The 21269-nt window shown below is 41.4% G+C and overlaps 1 protein-coding gene across 3 annotated transcripts in view; it reads right to left on the reverse strand.

Annotated features, from left to right (window-relative positions):
* The window catches only part of TPX2 (TPX2 microtubule nucleation factor), a 59558-nt gene extending 42720 nt beyond the window's left edge, over positions 1-16838 (reverse strand). The window contains exons 1-3 of one of the 3 annotated variants that reach the window (XM_027078636.1): positions 16523-16715; positions 12864-12980; positions 1944-2112 (exon numbers count right to left, since the gene is read on the reverse strand). In XM_027078636.1, coding sequence (XP_026934437.1) covers positions 1944-2049 — 106 coding nt within the window. In that variant the 5' untranslated portion in view covers positions 2050-2112; positions 12864-12980; positions 16523-16715. Of the gene's footprint in view, positions 1-1943; positions 2113-12863; positions 12981-16522; positions 16716-16745 lie in introns of those variants that run through there. The other 2 variants (XM_027078634.1, XM_027078635.1) reach the window with 2 other exon arrangements.
* Positions 16839-21269: the final 4431 nt, after the last annotated feature.

Genomic DNA, 21269 nt, shown 5'->3' on the forward strand with positions numbered 1-21269 from the left:
GCAAGACCTGCAAGGCTTACAAGGGACATCTGATAGTCTAATTGTGTTGAGGTTCTTCCTCAACTAGGAGAGTGTGGGGTGTATGAGTATGGAACAGAGTTAGGCTCTCTTAAGGAATTTTATCTTAGGTTCTGCTGTGCCCAAAAGCCAGTGCAAAACAGTGAAAAGTGTGTTCTACCAACAGCCTACTGATAGAAATTTTAGGAATGTAGCGAGCCTCAGCAATAACTCTGTGAATGTACACTCTGATTGCAAAACTGTGTAAAAAGATTTGATTATTTGGAAGAAAATTAGAAAGTAATATATTAGAACTAAGGTGATTTTGAAAAAAATAGTGGGATTCATTTTTTCTTCTAAACTGTATCTAATAGTATTGTTATATTAATATTTCCTTTCTTGTTTTCAAGAAAAACTTGGAAAAAGAGATAGACAACTCAGCTATTTCCTCAGGGTTTCTGTGGGCCAAGGGCATGGGGAAGACTTCTGTATGGCAGCTGGCCGTCTTATCCACCCTTCCTCCTACACCACGCCCAAAAGACCCCTCCTCTCAGGATACCCACTGGATTTTATTAGAATCCTTTTCCAAGAGAATGGCATATGCCATCACATTTGGACACTGCATTATAAGTGTTAAGTACAGCTGCAATGGACTAATTTCTATCCCCCATCACATACTGATTTCTCTTAATGAGGAGGATAAGGACATGAGATAGAAGAAAATGAAGGAGCCCCAGCAAATACTAGCCTCACATATCACTGGGCTCAGATATTACTCCAATGTAATATAAAAACAAAACCACATCCTTATTTGTTAACCTGGTGTCAAAGTTTGTGTCATATCACCTGCCCCAACATCAGGCAATCCTATCTCTATTTGGAGATTGGGTTCTGAGTAGCATAATCCCTCCATTTAAAAATGAACTGGGGGGAATTTCCTAGAGGTCCCGTGGTTGGGACTCCCTGCTTCCACTGCAGGGGGCACAGGTTCGATCCCTGGTCGGGGAACTAAGATCCCTCAAGCTGTGTGGTGGGGCCAAAAACTAAAAAAAAAAGAACTGGGGAGAAGCAGCAAAAGGGAGATGAGTATAGTTATAAAAGGGCAACACAGGATCCTTGTGATGTTAGAACTGTTTGATGTCTTGACTGTGGCAGATCAACAAACCTACACAGGTGATAAAATTGCACAGAATTTAATACACATAAATAAAAATAAATACAAATCAAACTGAGGAAATCTGAGTAAGACTGTCAACATCCCATTTCAGTTGTAATATTATACTCTATGCCCAGTGACAGTGGAGCAAGTTTTTATGTGACTGCCATCACTACAGACATGTCCTAGAACTTCACTCAACTTTGTTTCATCTAGATTTTACCATATGTCCCTAAAGCTTAAATATTTGTCATTCTTAACTGGAAAACATTGATTTCTACTGAGAGTCTATTCCCAAAATACTGGGCATCTCGATTATTTCTATCATATCGTGGATGACAAAGTATCTTGGTGCAGAAAAGAATTTATATTTTTTTAATTTATTTATTTTTATAAATTTATTTATTTTTGGCTGCGTTGGTTCTTCGTTGTTCCGCGCAGGCTTTCTCTAGTTGCGGCGAGCAGGGGCTACTCTTCGTTGCAGTGTGCAGGCTTCTCAATGCAGTGGCTTCTCTTGTTGCGGAGCATGGGCTCTAGGCACACAGGCTTCAGTAACTGTGGCACGCAGGCTCAGTAGTTGTGGCGCACAGGCTTAGTTGCTCCACAGCATGTGGGATCTTCCCGGACCAGGGCTAAAACCCATGTGCCCTGCATTGGCAGGCGGATTCTTAACCACTGCACCACCAGGGAAGCGCAGGAATTTATATTTTGGTTACCTACAAACCCTTCTATTTTTGAAAGGTCTCCAGCACAAAGCAAGTCACTAACCCTTAAAACAGCAGATACTTACCAAACCAGGAATCTATGTTTTGGGTATCTTCCTCATCATTCAAAGATGTAAAATTGATGAAGTCTGTTGGAGCATCATAGGAATAGGAGGTTGTAACTTGTGACATTTTTCCCACCCTTGGTGCAGAACAGCAGGTTTGCCCGGTGTTTGTTTCTCAATAGGTCACCTCCTAAGGAAAGAAATAGTTCAGAAATTTGGTGGCACATTTATCTAAGGTACTGATTGCCTAACAATTACTTTGCTTTTATGATCACATTTTGCAATTCTGAAAATCACCTGGGCAATATGCCTTACTTTTCAAATCACACTAATAGTTAACTTCGCTTTTTCAGTAACTTGAAGACACTCCTTGAGGTAAATATATTGGAATTAGAAAGAGGTCAAATTTGATGAATACCTACAACATGCCATGTACTGCGCTAGGTGGTTTACATTCATTATCTTATTTTCCTCAATCTACCGTTTTCTCATTTCCAGTCTCCTCCACATCCAGTGTGCTTTCTCTCTGCCCTGAATAACCCAATTTCTGAAACACACCATTAAATTTTATACCTACCGACCAAAATCTTACTCATCATTCAAATCCAGTCCAATTCTCTGTAAAATCTTTCCCAGTTTCCACCTATCATACCTAATCGTTGCCTCTCCAAAGCCATAGTGCTTTTATACCATCTAATTTTATATTAGTTAACTATGCAAATGTCTCTCCTAGTAGACGCTAAGTTCCTGTAGATAAGGATGAATTTTACTCACTTGTGTATACCTCATCCATCAAGGTGCTTAGAACAGTGTCTCATACATAGTAAAAACTCAATATAGTTTTGCCAAGTACAGGTTTTTTCTTTAGAAATACTTTCATAAAAATACTATTCCTGGGCATGAAGAGAAAGACTTCAAAAATGACATAAAAGAAAAAAAAAGTATATAAACGGCACAACATGCAAATTAGGTAAAAGAAACATGTCAAAGATATAGGTCCATCCTTACTTCAGCATACTTTGTACAGAAGTACTGTACTGTGTCCTCTGTCTGTGGAAACCTGTGTAGGTTTAAAGTCAGCCCCCACTCCAGCCTTGTATGGTTAAGAAAATAGCTGGAAGTAATCTGAAAAATAGCTGAAAGGCCACACTCACTGGTAAATAATTTCCCTATGAAACCCAATGAGCCATTTGTCTTCATCCATGAAATGACATGTACTTAAAAGTATTCTGTATCTTGGAAGAGAAGTAGATATCAGTAACAACTTGCATACACATTTATTAAACTAAGTACCTTTCTGTAAGCCCTTATTTTAGAAATACATGCTCATTTTAAAAAATTGGATCACAAAAATAGTTTTCATAAAAATCTACAGTGCCACACTGCTCCAGACACACATACGATACCTCTCTCAATCTCTCTCTCTCTCTCCACACACACACACGCACACATTTTGTTTTTTCAAATGGGATCATTGACATTTTGAATCTGCTTCACATATCGTGAGCATATTCCTTGTCAATAAATATAGATATATCAGCAACCACAATTTACTTATCCCTTATTTTAGGATTTTCCCAATATTTTCACTTTAAAGATACTACTAGAAGAATAACCATGTAGCTAAATTTCTGTACATATTCTTAATTCTTCCCTTAAGACAAATTCTTTTTTTTATTATTTATTTATGTTTTGTGTTTTTGTGGGTTTTTTTGTTTTGTTTTGTTTTGTTTTTGCGGTACGCGGGCCTCTCACCATTGTGGCCTCTCCCGCTGCGGAGCACAGGCTCCGGACGCACAGGCCCAGCGGCCACGGCCCACGGGCCCAGCCACTCCGTAGCATGTGGGATCCTCCTGGACCACAGCATGAACCCGTGTCCCCTGCATTGGCAGGCCGTCTCTCAACCACTGCGCCACCAGGGAAGCCCATGTGGGGGTTTTTGGCTGCATTTGGTCTTTGTTGCTGTGGGTGGGTTTTCTCTAGTTGCGGCGAGTGGGGGCTACTCTTCGTTGCGGTGCGCGGGCTTCTCCTTGCGGTGGCTTCTCTAGTTGCAGAGCACGGGCTTCAGTAGTTGCAGCACGCAGGCCCCAGAGCGCGTGGGCTTCAGTGGTTGCGGCGCATGGGCTCAGTAGCTGTGGCACACAGGCTCTAGGGCACACGGGCTTCAGTAGTTGTGGCACGCAGGCTCAGTAGTTGTGGTGCACGGGCTTAGTTGCTCCTTGGCATGTGGGATCTTCCCAGACCAGGGATCAAACCCATGTCCCTTGCATTGGTAGGTGGGTTCTTAACCACTGCACCACCAAGGGAAGTCCCAAGACAAATTCTTAAAGATGGAATTGCTGGCTCTTGACACATACTGTGAAAACATTCCTCAGAAGAGTAATACCCACTAGCATTACCAGAGAGGTGTGCCCGTTCTCTTCTGGGCACTAACAGCCCTCAGTGCTCATTTTCTCTATTTTATACCACTATACCTAGGCTGTGAGATAACTCATGAGATTAATTCCACCCAACCTCATTGCTGCTCAGTGGTTTAGCCATCATTTCATTAGCTTCTCTCAGTGGACTTGGGTAATTCAGAAGGAATTTGTTCTGACAGATATTTAGTTTATATAGTGACATCAACCTATACACCAGAGAACCTCATTCTCCCATGGTCTCTCTTATGAACTCACTGAAGCCACAGCTCCACAGATACCTTTATAACAATGTGCCGACTGAGGAACTTAATGTAGAAATATGACATTTTGGAATTGGGAGGAATTTTAAATAACACCTAACTTTTTAAGTTTATAGATAAAGATTAATTAAAGCGAAACGGGGTCCTCCAAGATCACACAACACTACTAATGATTATGGTAAAAACAGTTCCCAAAGGTGATTATACATGCCAGACACCATGAGGTACTAAACTGTACTATTTTAATAACCCTCAACAATCCTCTAAAGCATCAATTATTATTTCCATCCTAGAAGAGGAAGCTGAAGGTAAGGGAGATTAAAAGACTTCCCAATATCATACAGTTATATAAAAGCAGAATTAGATCTAGAACTGAGGCCCCTGACTTCAGCACAGTGTTTTTCCTATATCGTTCTGCCCTCTCACCCTATGAATTAGAGAAACAAGTTAATGCAGTTATAGTCTCTGTTTGCATAGAAAATAGTACGGTATTTCTTTCCAAGTAGATCCATTCTTCATAGTCTTTTGCCCTGAATAGAGGATTCTTTATTATCCTCCTTCTAAGTTTTCATTCTCCCCTATTTCTACTTTCATTATTCAGTTTAACTCAATAAGCTATTTATTAGCAGTCCACTCATATTACACACTTGCTAGAGGTCATAAATGTGGGCTTGATAATATCGGAGCTCCTTTCTCACTAATATTCAAGGATGAGACAATATGTCTCATACAAAAGGTAGATCTAGTCTCAGACACAAAGGAATTAAAACCTAGACAGGAGTTCTATTAGACTCAATAAATAAGACAGCATAAATATTTAAATTATATAGTATAAACCATAAGTATAAAGAAAATTAGAGGGACTTCTCTGATGGTGCAGTGGTTAAGAATCTGCCTGCCAATGCAGGGGACATGGGTTCTAGCCCTGGTCTGGGAAGATCCCACTGCCATGGAGCAACTAAGCCCACGCGCCACAACTACTGAGCCTGGGTGCCGCAACTACTGAAGCCTGCGCGCCTAGAGCCTGGGCTCCACAACAAGAGAAGCTACAGCAATGAGAAGCCTGTGCACCGCAACGAAGAGTAGCCCCCTCACTGCAACTAGAGAAAACCCATGTGCAGCAATGAAGACCCAACGTAGCCAAAAATAAATAAATTAGTTAAAAAGAAAAAAGGATGAAAATTAGAGATGACGTGGCTTAAGTCAAGTTATGATTAAATATTTTTCATTGAACAGCATCAAAACAGTAAGAAGTGCACTGTAACAGAAGTCACCTCCTTGATTGCCAAGCTTCCAAGCTTGGAGTAGCCATGGGACAGTTCTGGCCAATGAGAACGATGAGAATCTGCTGAGGGATTCATAGGAAAACTCGTACTTACCTGATACAGCTACAGCCCTTGCTCCTGCCCTCTTCCTTCAGCTTTCTTCTTGCCTTGAAGGCAGATGTAATGGCTAGAGCTATAGCAGCCATCATATACACAGGAGTAAATGATCAAGAGAATAACATACAATGGCCCTGATGTCACTGAGCTATTGTTCACTGATGATCAAATATCAGCAACCACCTACCTCTAGACAATAAAACTCTTTTCATATAGGCTGTTAAAGTCACATTTTCTTTCACTTAAAGCCAAAAACAATCCCAACATAGAAATCCAGAATTCTAGCCCTCTCCCTGGCATTACTTGATATATATGATAATGGGCAAGTCACTCCACCTTTCTGCCTACCTACTTCCCGTAAACAAGTGAGAAGGTATTTTGAGTGCTATGAAATACACTACCGTATGATATTATCACTGCCTTTTGACCTACTGATACCTTTCCTCTCCTTGACCACATTTCTATTCAAAGGACATTGTTGAAAGATTCTCCAGCAATTGACAGTGGTTAAAATTCCCCTGCTGCAAGGAGGAAGTTTTCCAGTTCTTGTGAACAAACATGCTGGAAGACATGGGAAAATCTTGGATTCCCATGATCTTAATGCCTAACCCAGGTCACTGGGAAGACTTCCCAGGCAGGAATGTAATGAAGACAACCAAAGCTGGGGGAGGGAAGAGGCAGGAATGTAATATGCAGCAACCCCACTTAGCCTCCTAAAAACTATGATTCCACCAAAGCATGCTGCTGAAAACCACCTGGAAAGTATTCAAATTTAAACCCTCACATCCTTTTTTCCTTTTTTTAATTATGGAGCTACACTGCTAGCCCCTGTGGAGGGCAATTTACATTTTTCTTTTTGATACATCTTGCCAAATGTAGAAATTTATCTTACAGATATGTATTCATACATATGTAAATATAAGAAAATACACATAGCAGTGTTCATAAAAGCCAAAAAACTGAAAACCCCAATTCCACCAATAGATTAGTTGAATAAATTATGGCACAACCATATATTGAAATATTAAGTAACTTTAATATTAGATAACTTTACATATGTGATTTGTACAAAATGAGCTCCAAGAGCTACTAAGTGAGAAAAGCAAAATGCACAAGTGTGTGCTCCCATTCAGGTTATAGAAGAGGGAAAGGGGCAGGGCTTCCCTGGTGGCGCAGTGGTTAAGAATCCACCTGCCAATGCAGGGGACAGTGGTTCGATCCCTGGTCCGAGAAGATCCCACATGCCGCGGAGCAACTAAGCCCATGTGCCACAACTACTGAGCCTGCGCGTCTGGAGCCTGTGCTCCGCAACAAGAGAGGCCGCGATAGTAAGAGGCCCGCGCACCGTGATGAAGAGTGGCCCCTGCTTGCCACAACTGGAGAAAGCCCTCGCACAGAAACAAAGACCCAACACAGCCATGAATAAATAAATATAAATAAATAAATAAAAATAAAATGTTCCTGTGTATTGACCTAAAAAAATAATAGCTATTAATTACTGAGTCCTTATGACAAGCCAAACAGTGTTTTCATATATTAACTCACTAAATCCTCACAATAATCCTATAAAGTAGGTACTGTTATTATCTTAATTTTACAGATGAGGAAAATGAGGCACAGAAAGATTTACTATTTGTTCATGGTCATGAAGCTAAGAAGTAGCAGAGCCAGGATTCAAACCCAGACAGGCCCTAAAGGGAGTGTCCTTATCCACTGCCTCTCATATTTATTTAAAAACAGATATTTATGTAGATCAATATCAAATGTCAAGGAGCGAGAGACAAAACCATTTACAGATAATAATAACTTCCAAATACTGATTGTCTACCTCAGGCCAAACACTTTACGAGGCACTTCACATAAATCATCTCATTTAAACTGCATTAACAATGTATAAGGTAGATATAGTCATCACCATCTTACAAATAAGGAACTGGCTCAACTATTCCAGGATCCTGGTGATCCAGGATCACCAACTAGTATGTAGCAATATTGAGTTTTAAGACCAGGTTAACAGGATTCCAAAATCTGGGGTCACTATAATATACAGGGTTTTCCTATAAATATTCCTTCAAAAATGAGGCAAGTAGGGACTTCCCTGGCAGTCCAGTGGTTAAGACTCTGTGCTTCCACTGCAGGTGGCACGGGTTCAATCCCTAGTCGGGGAACTAAGATCCCATATGCTGCACAGTGCAGCCAAAACACAAAAATGAGGTACGTAACCAAATCTTACTAACCTGTTAGACAAATACAGAAATAAACTCTGCTCTATAGAAAAATTAAGTATTCCTGACAAGTTGTGCAAAAAGAACACTTTGGTAAATTAAAAACCCTATTCTAAGTATACCAGGAAAACTCTGAGCTGAATCTTCTCATAAACTAAAATATCACCCCTTAATTTCTCTTTTTCTAAGTTTGTACTCTTGCATATAAATTTTTGCTGTAAACAAGATGGAGGTTAGTTTGAAGCTCTCAGTGGATATTCCAGAGTAGACGATTCACGCATCTGAAGGAGGGACGTCCTCTGAGGTCTAGGACTGCATTTGATCGGTGGGGGTTAAAAGGCGAAGGGGGCTGAAACCTAAATATACCTTATCTTTATTTAGATGAAATTTTAAAACCAAAATACTATTTTTTAAAACAACCTCTTGCTGGAGAGGGTGTGAGGAAAGGGAACCCTCCTGCACTATTGGTGGGAATGTAAATTGATACAGCCACTATGGAGAACAGTATGGAGGTTCCTTAAAAAACGAAAAATAGAACTACCATATGACCCAGCAATCCCATTGCTGGGCATATACCCTGAGAAAACCATAATTCAAAAAGAGTCATGGGGCTTCCCTGGTGGCGCAGTGTTTGAGAGTCCGCTTGCCGATGCTAGGGGACACGGGTTCGTGCCCCGGTCCGGGAAGATCCCACGTGCCGCGTAGCAGCTGGGCCCGTGAGCCATGGCCGCTGAGCCTGCGCGTCCGGAGCCTGTGCTCCACAACGGGAGAGGCCACAACAGTGAGAGGCCCACGTACCACAAAAAACAAACAACAACAAAAAAAAGAGTCATGTACCACAATGTTCATTGCTGCACTATTTACAATAGCCAGGACATGAAAGTGTCCATCGACAGATGAATGGATAAAGAAGATGGGGCACATATATACAATGGAATATTACTCAGCCATAAAAAGAAATGAAATTGAGTTATTTGTAGTGAGGTGGATGTACCTAGAGTCTATCATACAGAGTGAAGTAAGTCAGAAAGAGAAAAACAAATACCGTACGCTAGCGCCCTTATATGGAATCTAAAAAAAACACTACGGATGAACCTAGTGGAAGGGCAGGAATAAAGATGCAGATGTAGAGAACGGACTTGAGGACACAGGCTGGGAAGGGGAAGCTGGGACGAAGTGAGAGAGCAGCACTGACATATACACACTACCAAAATGTAAAATGGATAGCTAGTGGGAAGCTGCTCCATAGCAGAGGGAGATCAGCTCGGTGCTTTGTGACGACCTAGAGGGGTGGGATAGGGAGGGTGGGAGGGAGGCTCAAGAGGGAGGCTCAAGAGGGAGGCTCAAGAGGGAGGGGATTAGGGGATATATGTATACTTAGAGCTGATTCACTTTGTCGTACAAGAAACTAACATAATATTGTAAAGCAATTATACTCCAATAAAGATATTAAAAAATAAACGACCTCTTTTTCAAAAAGCTTCTTTTGAGCTATCTTTTGGTCTAATACAGCCCCTTGCCCCCACCCCCCAACCAAAAGAGGGGAACAAACAGATAAATACATATCCATTGAGAAGTCTGATTCTCCTCAATAAAGAGTGATGGCTCAAGTACATGAACAAAACCAAAAGTAACTACTGGGTTATGCTAGCGTCACTACGCTGCCTCTCCCACAAATAATAAACATTAGGATGTGAAACCTTCAAAAATTAAAGGACTGGGCTTCCCTGGTGGCGCAGTGGTTGAGTCCGCCTGCCGAGGCAGGGTACATGGGTTTGTGCCCCGGTCCGGGAAGATCCCACATGCCGCGGAGCGGCTGGGCCCGTGAGCCATGGCCGCTGAGCCTGCGCGTCCAGAGCCTGTGCTCCACAACGGGAGAGGCCACAACCGTGAGAGGCCCGCATACCGCCAAAAAAAAAAAAAAAATTAAAGGACTAGTGGGAAATGGAACAGGCCAAGGCCAAAGCTAACTGTTTAAATGAGAGCCCCAAGCAAGGTGGAACTGGATGCCTTCCTGCACCACTTAATCAAGACTGAATTTCTGTCAACAGGTTTCACTGGGAAAAAAAAAAAAAAAAAAGGGCACATGCGTCAACCACATTCCCCCACACAAATCAAGCTGCCAAGCAAGAGAATCGGCTTCACATTTCAAAATTATCTGAATCCACCACAACTTCAGACTCTTGCAAAACTAGAAACATTCTGAGTGAAGAAATAGCTCTTCCTGACCAATAATCCTATGATAGACAGGTAAAGGTTTCTCCCATATGTTATGAACTAGTTAGGTTCCTTTTAAAACTGCTTATCAAGTGCCATCCATCACATCACATGGCTAATTTTTGTTTCCAAAAAACAAAGATTTAAAAGATATATACAATCCTTTCCCTTAAGGAACTCACAGTAATTTTGACACAGGGTGATCTTTGCTGTGGAAGTGCAGAGAAGGGGAATAGATGAAGGAGGGTCAGAGAAGGCTTCCTGGTGGAAGTGATACATAAAAGATACAGATAGACCTGCAGAGTTCTACAGGCTAAAGATGAATATTGACTTTTTCTAGGGGAAGAAATAAATGGAAAGGGAAAACAAATAGGGGGAAGTATACAATTGAGGAAGATTGCAAAAGAAGCAAAGTAACCTATTTCCACATTCATCTGAAACTAACCTCCAAGGGTCCCTGTCTCTCTTCACTATCAAACCAAAAATAACCAGCCATGACAAGCTCTGTAAATCAAAAGGTGCAGGTTCACAGCGGGTGGAGGAAAGCTGTAAAAGGCTGCATTCTAAGTAAGGTTGAGAGAGACTAGCAGCTCCTGAGCAAAACGAAGACTTTGGTGTGATAAATGATCTCAAGTACCTCACTATACAAGCTTGTGAACTGTGTATTGCCTAATTCTATTGGAGGAAAAATCATGAGTTAAATAAATGGTAATGTAACAGAATAAACAGAGTAAGGCAAGATCTCATTAGAAGTGTAGTTAGTTAAAATGGTCCCATCCCAGGCAGTGCCATTTCCCCAGGGACACCCTCTCCTATTTTCACAAGGGATAAGAGATCCTGTTACACTACCACAAGTTAGAGTTGAGTTATTGTCATCTTAACCAGGGAGAAAACACCTACATTTCTTTTTCTTGTACATAAGGATTAGCAGGAGACAGTAAATGGCAACATAATACAGACAGCAATTTTAAATGTTCATCAAAGTCACAAACTAAGTCTGAAGGAAGTTAATGGACTTTGTGTTTCCACATTTGCTTGCTAACTTCTATGATGAAATCGGATCTATTTACAGAAACAGATCTATGAAGCTTCCAAAATTGGGTCATTTTAAAATCCAGTGACAATCTCTCACTGTCCAAGCACTTAGAAGTCAGCACAGGACACATGGACACTTGTTCTAATTCATCACTGTCCAGAAATCTCAAGCAAATACATTTTTCTACCATTTTCCTCCCAAATTTGTGAGTTTCTTATCGCTGTTTTTGAAGGATTACAAATTCAGTTCCGCTTTTTTTATTCATCCACAGAACTCTATAAACCATAATCCACTCTTACATGACTAACAGGACCTGGATAGAAATCAAAGATGCCATTTACCTCTAGGCCAAATAACAACACAGATCTTTTTAATACCAAAGTTTGCTGATGTTCCAAAAGTAAGAAGCTGAAAGAGTTTGTAAGGGTTGACAGTGGGGCTACAGGAGGTTACAATCCTAGTCAAATCTCAATCATTCAGTCTTGTAGAGATTTATATCCCTCAAAAGGTATCTGATTTGGAAAGCAGACAGACAGAGACACACCCACATACACACACACCCTAAAAAAGTGATAATCAATGAGGTGGCAGGGAGTGAGGTAGACAATGAGAAGGTCGGAAGGTTTTTAACTATAAACCTTTTTATATTATTTTGATTTTTGCACCATTTGAATCTATATTTTAAAAATAAAAAATTGTGCCTGTGTGAACATACACTGCTGGTGGATGTGTAAATCAGCACAATTTTCCTATAAAGCAATTTGGTGCTACGTACCAAAGTCTTAAAAATATACATTCTTTGGGACTTCCCTGGCAGCCCAGCGGTTAAGACTCCGCGCTTCCAATGCAGGGGGCACGGGTTCAATCCCTGGTTGGGGAACTAAGATCCCACATGTCACACGGCCATAAATAAATAAATAAATTTTAAAAATTAAGAAAATAAAAATATGCATTCTAAAAAAAAAAAAATATATATATATATATATGCATTCTTTTTGACCAATGGTTCCACTGGGTAAAATACTATGGTAGAACGAAATAATGGAATAATATATAGCCATTAAAATTATGTTATACAAAATTTTAATGAAATGAAAAAATTTTCATAACCTAATCATTAAATGAAAAAAAATGAAGGTTGTTAGAGTATGGTTTCTTAAAACCAAATACAGATACCCTCCAAAATTTGGAAAGAAATCTATCAAAATGCTAGCCATAGTTTATCTGAGAGGTAGGATATTGGGTGACATTATTTTCTTTTGCTTTTACATATTAAATAAATTTTCTTCCAAAATAAGTGTTACTTTCTAAAGATAAGCTAGTTATTTAAAGAATTTTGAAGCTAATATATTAATGTCCCCCTTATTCCTTTTTAATGTAATACTGTGGATACAGCTTTACCTGTGGTTTAATCCGTCTGTCAGTCCACCTGTCTACAGGCTTGACTCAAAGTTGCAATATACTCTTTCACCTCTCTTCTGAAATCTTGAAGTCTAGAAAGTACTTCTTATCAAGAACCTGGAAGAAGCAGAAAGGTGATGAAACAGGTTCAAGTTCTTTGTAGTAAAAAAGGTTAACAGAGAACAGAAGGAGCTATTAAAACCCCAACCCCCCAACCCGGGGTCCCCAACCCCCGGGCCACGTACCAGTACCAGTCCGCACAGCAGGAGGTAAGCGGCAGGCAAGCAATTGAAACTTCATTTGCCGCTCCCTGTCGCTTGCATTACCAACTGAACCATGCCCCCCACCTCCCACCCCCATCCAAACCCGTCCGTGGAAAAACTGTCTTCCACAAAACCAGGCCCTGGTGCCAAAAAGGTTGGGAACCGCTGCTATAAAATACCAAGGATACCCACTCTTAAAACCAAAGAGTGCTCTGAGAGCTAAGGTCTAAAGAGCATGGATCCCCCCAAATGCCAGACTTCTTAAAAGATTGTTGTTTCATTAGTGTAAAAATGTTCTTCAAGTTTTTTAGTGTACATGTGCTGTTTCCCAGTATCTTTGTGGTTACATACTCCCACTTTAAAGCAACCTTTCTGAAACCTGCAACTTAGGAACACTGACATCAAGGGGTTGCAGTGCGCACTTCTATCCTATTCAAACATCAGGACAAAGAGTAGGCACACTCAAAATATGAAAAAACTTCTACTACCTTTTTAAATTTAATAAAGTAGAAATAGGGACTTCCCTGGTGGTCCAGTGTGTAAGACTCCACGCTCCCAATGCAGGGGGCTGGGGTTTGGAACTAAATCCCGCATGTGTGCCACACCTAAGAAGTCCACATGCCACAACCAAGACCCAGCACAGCCAAAATAAATAAATAATAAATATTAAAAAAAATCTTAGCTTTAAAAAAAATTAATTAAAAAGTAGAAATAGCATTTTATAAATTTTCTAAATTATGCTCCTATATACAATTTTATACCTTTCTCACTAATACAATGACAATAATGTATAATACAATTTATAATACAATAATGATAATACAATTTTATACCTTTCTCACTAATCTTTAATTTCCCCCTATAATCAAGTTTCTCTATGCAAACAAACAAAAACAGAACCCCTCCCAGTTATCTGTACTTTTTTCACAAAGTACCCTAGCTGCTGATCTGTCTCAGACACAGATCTATTCACAGAATTGATTGTCCTGTTCCCTGGTGGCGCAGTCGTTAAGGATCTGCCTGCCAATGCAGGGGACACGGGTTCGAGCCCTGTTCCAGGAAGATCCCACATGCCGTGGAGCCACTAAGCCCGAGCGCCACAACTACTGAGCCTGCACTCTAGAGCCCAGAAGCCACAACTATGGAAGCCCGTGCGCCTAGAGCCCGTGCTCTGCAACAAGAGAAGCCACCGCAATGAGAAGCCAGCGCACCGCAACGAAGAGTCATCCCCCGCTCTCCGCAACTAGAGAAAAGCCTGTGCGCAGCAACAAAGACCCAACGCAGACAAAAATAAATAAATAAATTTATAAAAAAAAGAATTGATTGGCCTGTTCAATCTCCCTGTAGTAAATTCTGCTTCCTACCTTTACCCATATGGCAAAGAAAATTCAGTTTGCCAAAGGACATTTAAATCTCTCCTCCTTTCTTCCCAAGCAATTCAAAAAGAATTAGGGGGCTTCCTTGGTGGTGCAGTGGTTGAGAATCTGCCTGCTAATGCAGGGGACACGGGTTCGAGCCCTGGTCTGGGAAGATCCCACATGCCACGGAGCAACTAGGCCCGTGAGCCACAACTACTGAGCCTGCGCGTCTGGAGCCTGTGCTCCACAACAAGAGATGCCGTGACAGTGAGAGGCCCGCGCACCGCGATGAAGAGTGGCCCCCGCTCGCCGCAAGTAGAGGAAGCCCTCACACAGAAACGAAGACCCAACACACCCAAAAATAAACCCAACCAAATATTAAAAAAAAAAAAAAAAAAAGAATTAGGGAAGAGACCCAGGAAAGGTTGAGGAAAAAATACATATAGGAAATAAAGGTGGATTCTGAACCTCTCCTGATACCTGAACAAGAAATGAAGGATCTTCCCACATAATCCTGTCTCCTGTTGAAGCTTAATTGCAGCTGCAGGATAAACTAACTTTATTAAGGTTGGAATACACAGACTTAAGCATAAGGTGGGCCAAAATAACTATTTTCTTTAAATGATTTGAAAGTTTAAACAAATTTACCGATCTAATTCAATATATCCAGTTTTTCATACCTGAAATTTTGTAGTCAATTTAGATAATGCCTTCTTGTCTTTCCAATTCAACAGATATTGAATGGGTGATTTCCAGGCACCAAGACTGTTCGGGTTCCTGTCTAACTAAACTCTCCTTATCAAGAACGGTTTCTGTCCCACCTGCTTCACAAAGCCACCCTTGCCTGTTTTAAGCCTCGCTGATCTCCCTCACCTCTAAACTGCCAGGGTGCTTACAATACAAAACAATAGAGCACTCAGATGCTTTCTTGTCTTGTTCTAATTGTCACTTGTCAATTTGAATCAGACTTTTGGCCTCAAGCATACCAGAAACCATTCATCTGTATACACACAGTATCTAATACTGAGCACACAGTACAACCTCAAAGGTCAATTAATTAGCTAAGTGAGCTGGGAGCCACAATAATTTTGATCCCAAGAGTGCCAACTTAATACTGAATTGACACACCCACAGTACAACTCCAAAACAACGTAAGTTTGATTTAGAGGTGGCTTGACAGGGGGTGATACACCGAGGCCACAACACAAAAATATCCTTAGTATTGCAGCAAACAGTTTGAATTTTGACATCTGATGAGTGAGACAAATTGAAAGGCCATAGAATGTCAACAAGGTAAGGCTGAACCAGGGAGAACTCCAAGTGATGGTCTTAAAGCAAAATCAGCAGAGCACTCAGATGCTGTCTTGTCCTAAGCAGGACTGATAGGGAGGAAGTCCTTGGTACCTAAGTACTAGGAAACTGTAGGTGAGAAAAAGAAACCATGTATCAAGAAACCAGGGAGAAAAACAATCCTACAATATTACAGCCTGGTTCACTTTTCCTTCCCTCTCCAATCTATAAGTGTTTTAGGACAGAAAATTAGAAAAGCAGTAATACCTACTGATAACACACAAAGGGAGAGGGCTGGGCAGATAGGGATAAAACAGAATGAATTTTAAATCCCCAAATAGAAAGACAACTCCAAGTGGAATTAAACTTGTCCTCAATTATGTTCTCACCTCATTTACCTTTCTATCTTGCACAACAGTTTTGAAATGTAGTTGTTTGTGGCCACATCTTTTTCCTCCACCAAATGCCACACGTCTTGAGGGCGGGTGGGGCTACTGTATCACCCATTTCGAGAAATGTATCTAGATTACGGGCTTCAGTCTCCCTCCTATAAAGGAGGGCTAAGACTAGCACCGACTTCACTGGATTGGGGCGAAAATTAAATGAGAAAACGCAGAGTGCTTGGTCCGGTAAACGCTTATTTCATGTGTGCTGGGTAATAATATAATTGTCGTTACCGTTATCCTTAGCCCACAGCCTCCCCCAACTCCTCCTTCCACCTATTTCCCACGCCGGCCTCCCCCTCTACCTGTAGACACAGCCCGCTAGTCCCGGTCCGGCCGGGGAAATCCTGTCATGAAGGGAAGGGTGGCCGGAAGCCCGGCTCCTGCTCTGCGGGTCAGGTCGGCGCCCCAGCAGCACACCGTCCCAGAAGCTGAGCCCTCGAGGAGGAGGAGACCTCCAGCCACTTGGAAATCAGGGAGAAGGCTGCCCGGCGCCCCAGCTGCTCCCCTTTTCTCCCCTCGGCTCACCTTGCCTCAGCGCTGACAACCGACCGCCAGGAAGACCCGCCGCGGGACTCATTCAGTACCGTTGAAAATTTGAACCCAGATTCTCCAGTCAAACGCACCAATCAGAGTGCCGGGAACCAGCTATCCCAGCCTTCCGATTGGCCCTAGAGATCGTAGGGAGGCCGGAAGTCAAGATGAGGGACTAGAAAACAACCGGCCCCGGAGACTCCTGGGAAATGTAGTGCGACTGCGTGAGCCGGCTGCAACAAATCGAAAGAGGAAATTACCACAAGGCCCAGAACGGTCGGCTAGACACTGTTTGGGAAAGGTGGTACTACCCACCGAAGAGAGAGGGAGTCTATTTAGGTAACAGGCGCGCGTCCTGAACTTCCCCAAAACTTTCACGGAAGGAAATTCTTCATTAGTTTATAATTCTCCCTGTAGTTGTGCATCGTGCCTTTGATTTTTCTTAGGAATTCACTTCGTTTTAACATCGAGTCCCCTGCAAGCAACATAGTCTCGCCCCCAGATTCTCTGCCAATCGTGAAGGAGTCTCTCAAACTCTTTATCCAGTCCACGCCCCAATATTACTGGCTAAAGCCGGCGGCTTTTTGGAGGTTTGGTCTTTCACTTTTAATGCCGTCTGCATCCTTGGCTCTATTACCCTCGTATTGTAGAAGAGAAAACAAATGCTCACAGAAGTTGCGTAAACTTATCTAAGATCACATTTTTTAAGTAGAGGAGATGGGATTTGAGTTAAGAACGTCTGATCCTATATATCATCAATAGTCAATTAGAAGATAATAGCAACAACAAGAACAAAAAGATCAACGTTCATAATAACGAAAAAGGCAACAAAGTTTTAAAAAAATAAGCCTAAGACCTTTACGAGAAATTTTAAAACTTCGTTGAATAACTATAAAAATAATTAAATAAGCTATAGACCTTATTAATTGATGGGGAGATCTAATATTGTAAATTCTCCATATTAAAAGTTCAAGGCAATTCCGATGAAAATCGCAATAGGTTTTGTCATGGAATTTGCCAAGTTGATTTTAAAATTCACAAGGAAGGAAAAAAGCACAAGAAGTGGCATCTGAATTTTGAAAAATAATAGGGGGCAATCGCCATAACAGATCTCACAAATATTAACATACTACGAAATTATAGTAATTTAAAAAGTATCGTCAGTTGAGTCTATGGGGATACAATCAGCAAAATCAAGACGAGAAAACTCTACAGGACAAAAGATCTAGTATCTTCAAAAAATAAATAGAAAAAACAAACAAACAAAAAAAAACCAGCAAGAGTTGGGTCTTTTTGTTTGTCTTTGTTTTTCAATATTCCTTATTTTTAGAGATACACATGGAAATGATGAGGATGAAATGACTCTAGAATTTGCTTCAAAATAATCTGGAATATGCCAGGAAGGGAAGTAGATGGGAGTATAGATGAAACAAGATTCACCACAAATTGATAATTGCTAAAACTGAGTGACAGGTTCAATATACATATATACATACACATACATATATGCGTCTGAAATTTTCCACAATTTTTTTAAGCAGGGTATTGGCATAGAAAATTTTTTTAACAACAAAAGATCAGTAGAAGAATTTAAGGGTTCAGACACAGGCACATGTATATCAGAATTTAGTAAATGCTGAGTAGAATTTCAAATCAGATGGAAACAAATAATGGAGTTAGGACATTTGCTTTTCATTTGGGGAAAATATTATGTTAGATTTTTATCCAACACTTTACAAAAACAAATTTCAGATGAATTAAAACCCTAAAGATATTTAAAAATTAAAAATTTTAGGGACTTCCCTGGTGGTCCAGTGGGTAGGACTCCACGCTCCCAATGCAGGGGGCCAGGGTTTCATCCCTGGTCAGGGAACTAGATCCCAAATGCATGCCGCGACTAAGGAACCTGCATGCCACAACTATGAGCCCACATGCCGCAACCGGGAGATCCCACATGCCACAATTGAGGATTCTGCATGCCACAATGAAGTTCCCGCGTGCCGCAACTAAGACCCGGTGCAGCCAAAATAAATAGACTTTTTTAAATTAAAAATTTTAAGTTAAAATATATGTTTATGACATCGTGTAGGAAATTTTTAAGTAAGACATAAGGGGAAAACTAAGACATAAAGAAAAAGACTGACCAAACCAAAATTTTAAAATTCTGTTTGACAAAAGAAAAACAAACAAAACTGAAGGATAAAATATTTCCAACACATGTAACAAAGTATTAGAACCTAAAATGTAAACAACAACAACAAAAACAAAAACTCCTAAGAATCAGTAAGAAAAGGACAAAAGCTCAATAGGGGGAAAAAAATGGGGAAAATAGGCAATTGTTAGAAGAAGAAACAAAACTGGCCATTAAAGACATGAAAAGGTGCTTGGTCTCAGTAGTAATACTGAAATTAAATTTTAAACTTAATTTAAACAAAGAAGTACCATTTTTCACCTATCAAACTGACCAAAATTAAAAGTTTGATGGTATCAAAGATTTACAAGGTAACTCAGAAGGTTGGGGAAAAGGATGGGTTCAGCTGCTTTAAAGGGCAACTTGGCAACACGTATTTAAAATGTCAAACATGTGTGCCTTGTAACCTAGCACTTCTATTTCTAGGTTTAGTTCCAAGAGACACACTTATCAACTTTCACACAGAGAAACAGAGGCACAGTCACTGCAGCATTTACTGAGCACCTACAATGTGCCGGTGGCTGTGCTAAATGTGGGGATATAGCAGTGAAAAGACAGACAAAATCTCTGTCTTCAGGGAGCTGACATTCTAGTGGAGAAGACAGACACTAAACAAGGTGAATAAATAAATAAGTAAATAATATCTCATAATAAGAGATGATAAATGCAAAGCCATGACAAAAAGCGGAGGGAGGGCTGGACAGGGACAAAGGGAGGGCAGGGTCTGCCTAGGCTGTGGCTGCCCACCGACCTCAAGGTACGTGCAGGGCCACTGGTAGGGGTGGAGGTAAAGGTACTTGCTTTATATTAGGAGGGAAGGGATATCAAAGCTGTGCTGTGTCCAGGGCCTGCTAGGCAGAAAGTGCTCAGTGAGTGAATGAGTGTATGAGGCAATGCCAGGAGGCCAGGATGTGTGCAAGAACTTCCCAAGTCCTTCCAGATTAACAAGAGGTAATAAGCCTGGCCCAAAAGATTCCTCTCTTGTCATTCCTTCTGCATCCATTGTAGTGTAGGCTGGGTCTCAAGTTCCCATTATTTACGAATGGGAGACTTCAAGGTCTGAAATCACCAAAGCAGAATTTTAGACCTGAAGGAAGCACAGACATATCTGGTAGACCCTATCCACAATTTCAGTCATTACTCTTTTGTTGATTTATTTTATATATTTATTTATTTATTTTCTTTATTGTTTTTTTGGCTGTGTCGGGTCTCAGTTGCAGCATGCGGGATCTTTCGTTGCTGCGTGCGGACTTCTCTCTAGTTGTGGCGTGCGGGTCTTTCTCTCTTTAGTTGTGGCGAGCCAGCTCCAGAGCGCGTGGGCTCTGTAGTTTGTGGCATGCAGGCCCTCTCGTTGAGGAGCGCGAGCTCGGTACTTGTGGCGGACGGGCTTAGTTGCCCCGTGGCATGTGGGATCCTAGTTTCCGAATCAGGGATTGAACCCACGTCCCCTGCATTGCAAGGTGGATTCTTTACCACTGGACCACGAAGGAAGTCCCTCAGTCATTACTCTTTTGGCCTTATCCATGTGAAAGGGGTTTGCAATTATAAATAGGGTAGCTCAGGGACGTTTGAACAAAGACCTGAAGGAGGTGAAGGAGTAAGCCATGCAGATATCTGAAGGAAGAATGTTCCAGGCAGCGGGAACAGCAAGTGCAAAGGCAGGAGCAGAGAGGCATGTTTTAGAAATAGCTAGGAAGTCAGGGTGACTGGATCAAATGGACAAGGAGGAGAGTATCAGAAGATGAGGCCAGAGATATTCTGGGGCAGGATGCAGACCAACTGGGCCTTAGTAAGGAAGCTGATTTTTACTCTGAATAAGGTGGGAGTCCTGGGAGGGTTTTGAGCATTGACTTACTCTCTACTTATAACGGGATAACTCTGGCTGCTGTGCTGAAAACAGAGGGAAGGGGAACAAGAGTGGAAATAGGGAAATCAATTAGTAGGCTGCTGCATTGTAGTTGTGAAAAATTGGAAACCACCTAATGGTCCATTAGTAGAGGGGGGTTGTTCAATAAACTGTCTATAGGATGGAATACTAAGCATCAGTTCAAAAAGAGTTTGGGGGCTTCCCTGGTGGTGCGGTGGTTAAGAATCCGCCTGCCAATACAGGGGATACGTGTTCGAGCCCTGGTCCGGGAAGATCCCACATGCCATGAGCAGCTAAGCCTGTGCACCACAACTACCAAAGCCTGCGCGCCTAGAGCCCATGATCCACAACAAGAGAAGACACCACAATGAGAAGCCCGCGCACTGCAACGAAGAGTAGCCCCCATTCACCGCAACTAGAGAAAAGCCTGCGCGCAGCAACGAAGACCCAATGCAGCCAA

This window comes from Aethalodelphis obliquidens, unplaced genomic scaffold (genome assembly GCF_003676395.1).
Source record: "Aethalodelphis obliquidens isolate GAN/ISIS:26980383/991018 unplaced genomic scaffold, ASM367639v1 scaffold42, whole genome shotgun sequence".
NCBI lineage: Eukaryota > Metazoa > Chordata > Mammalia > Artiodactyla > Delphinidae > Aethalodelphis > Aethalodelphis obliquidens.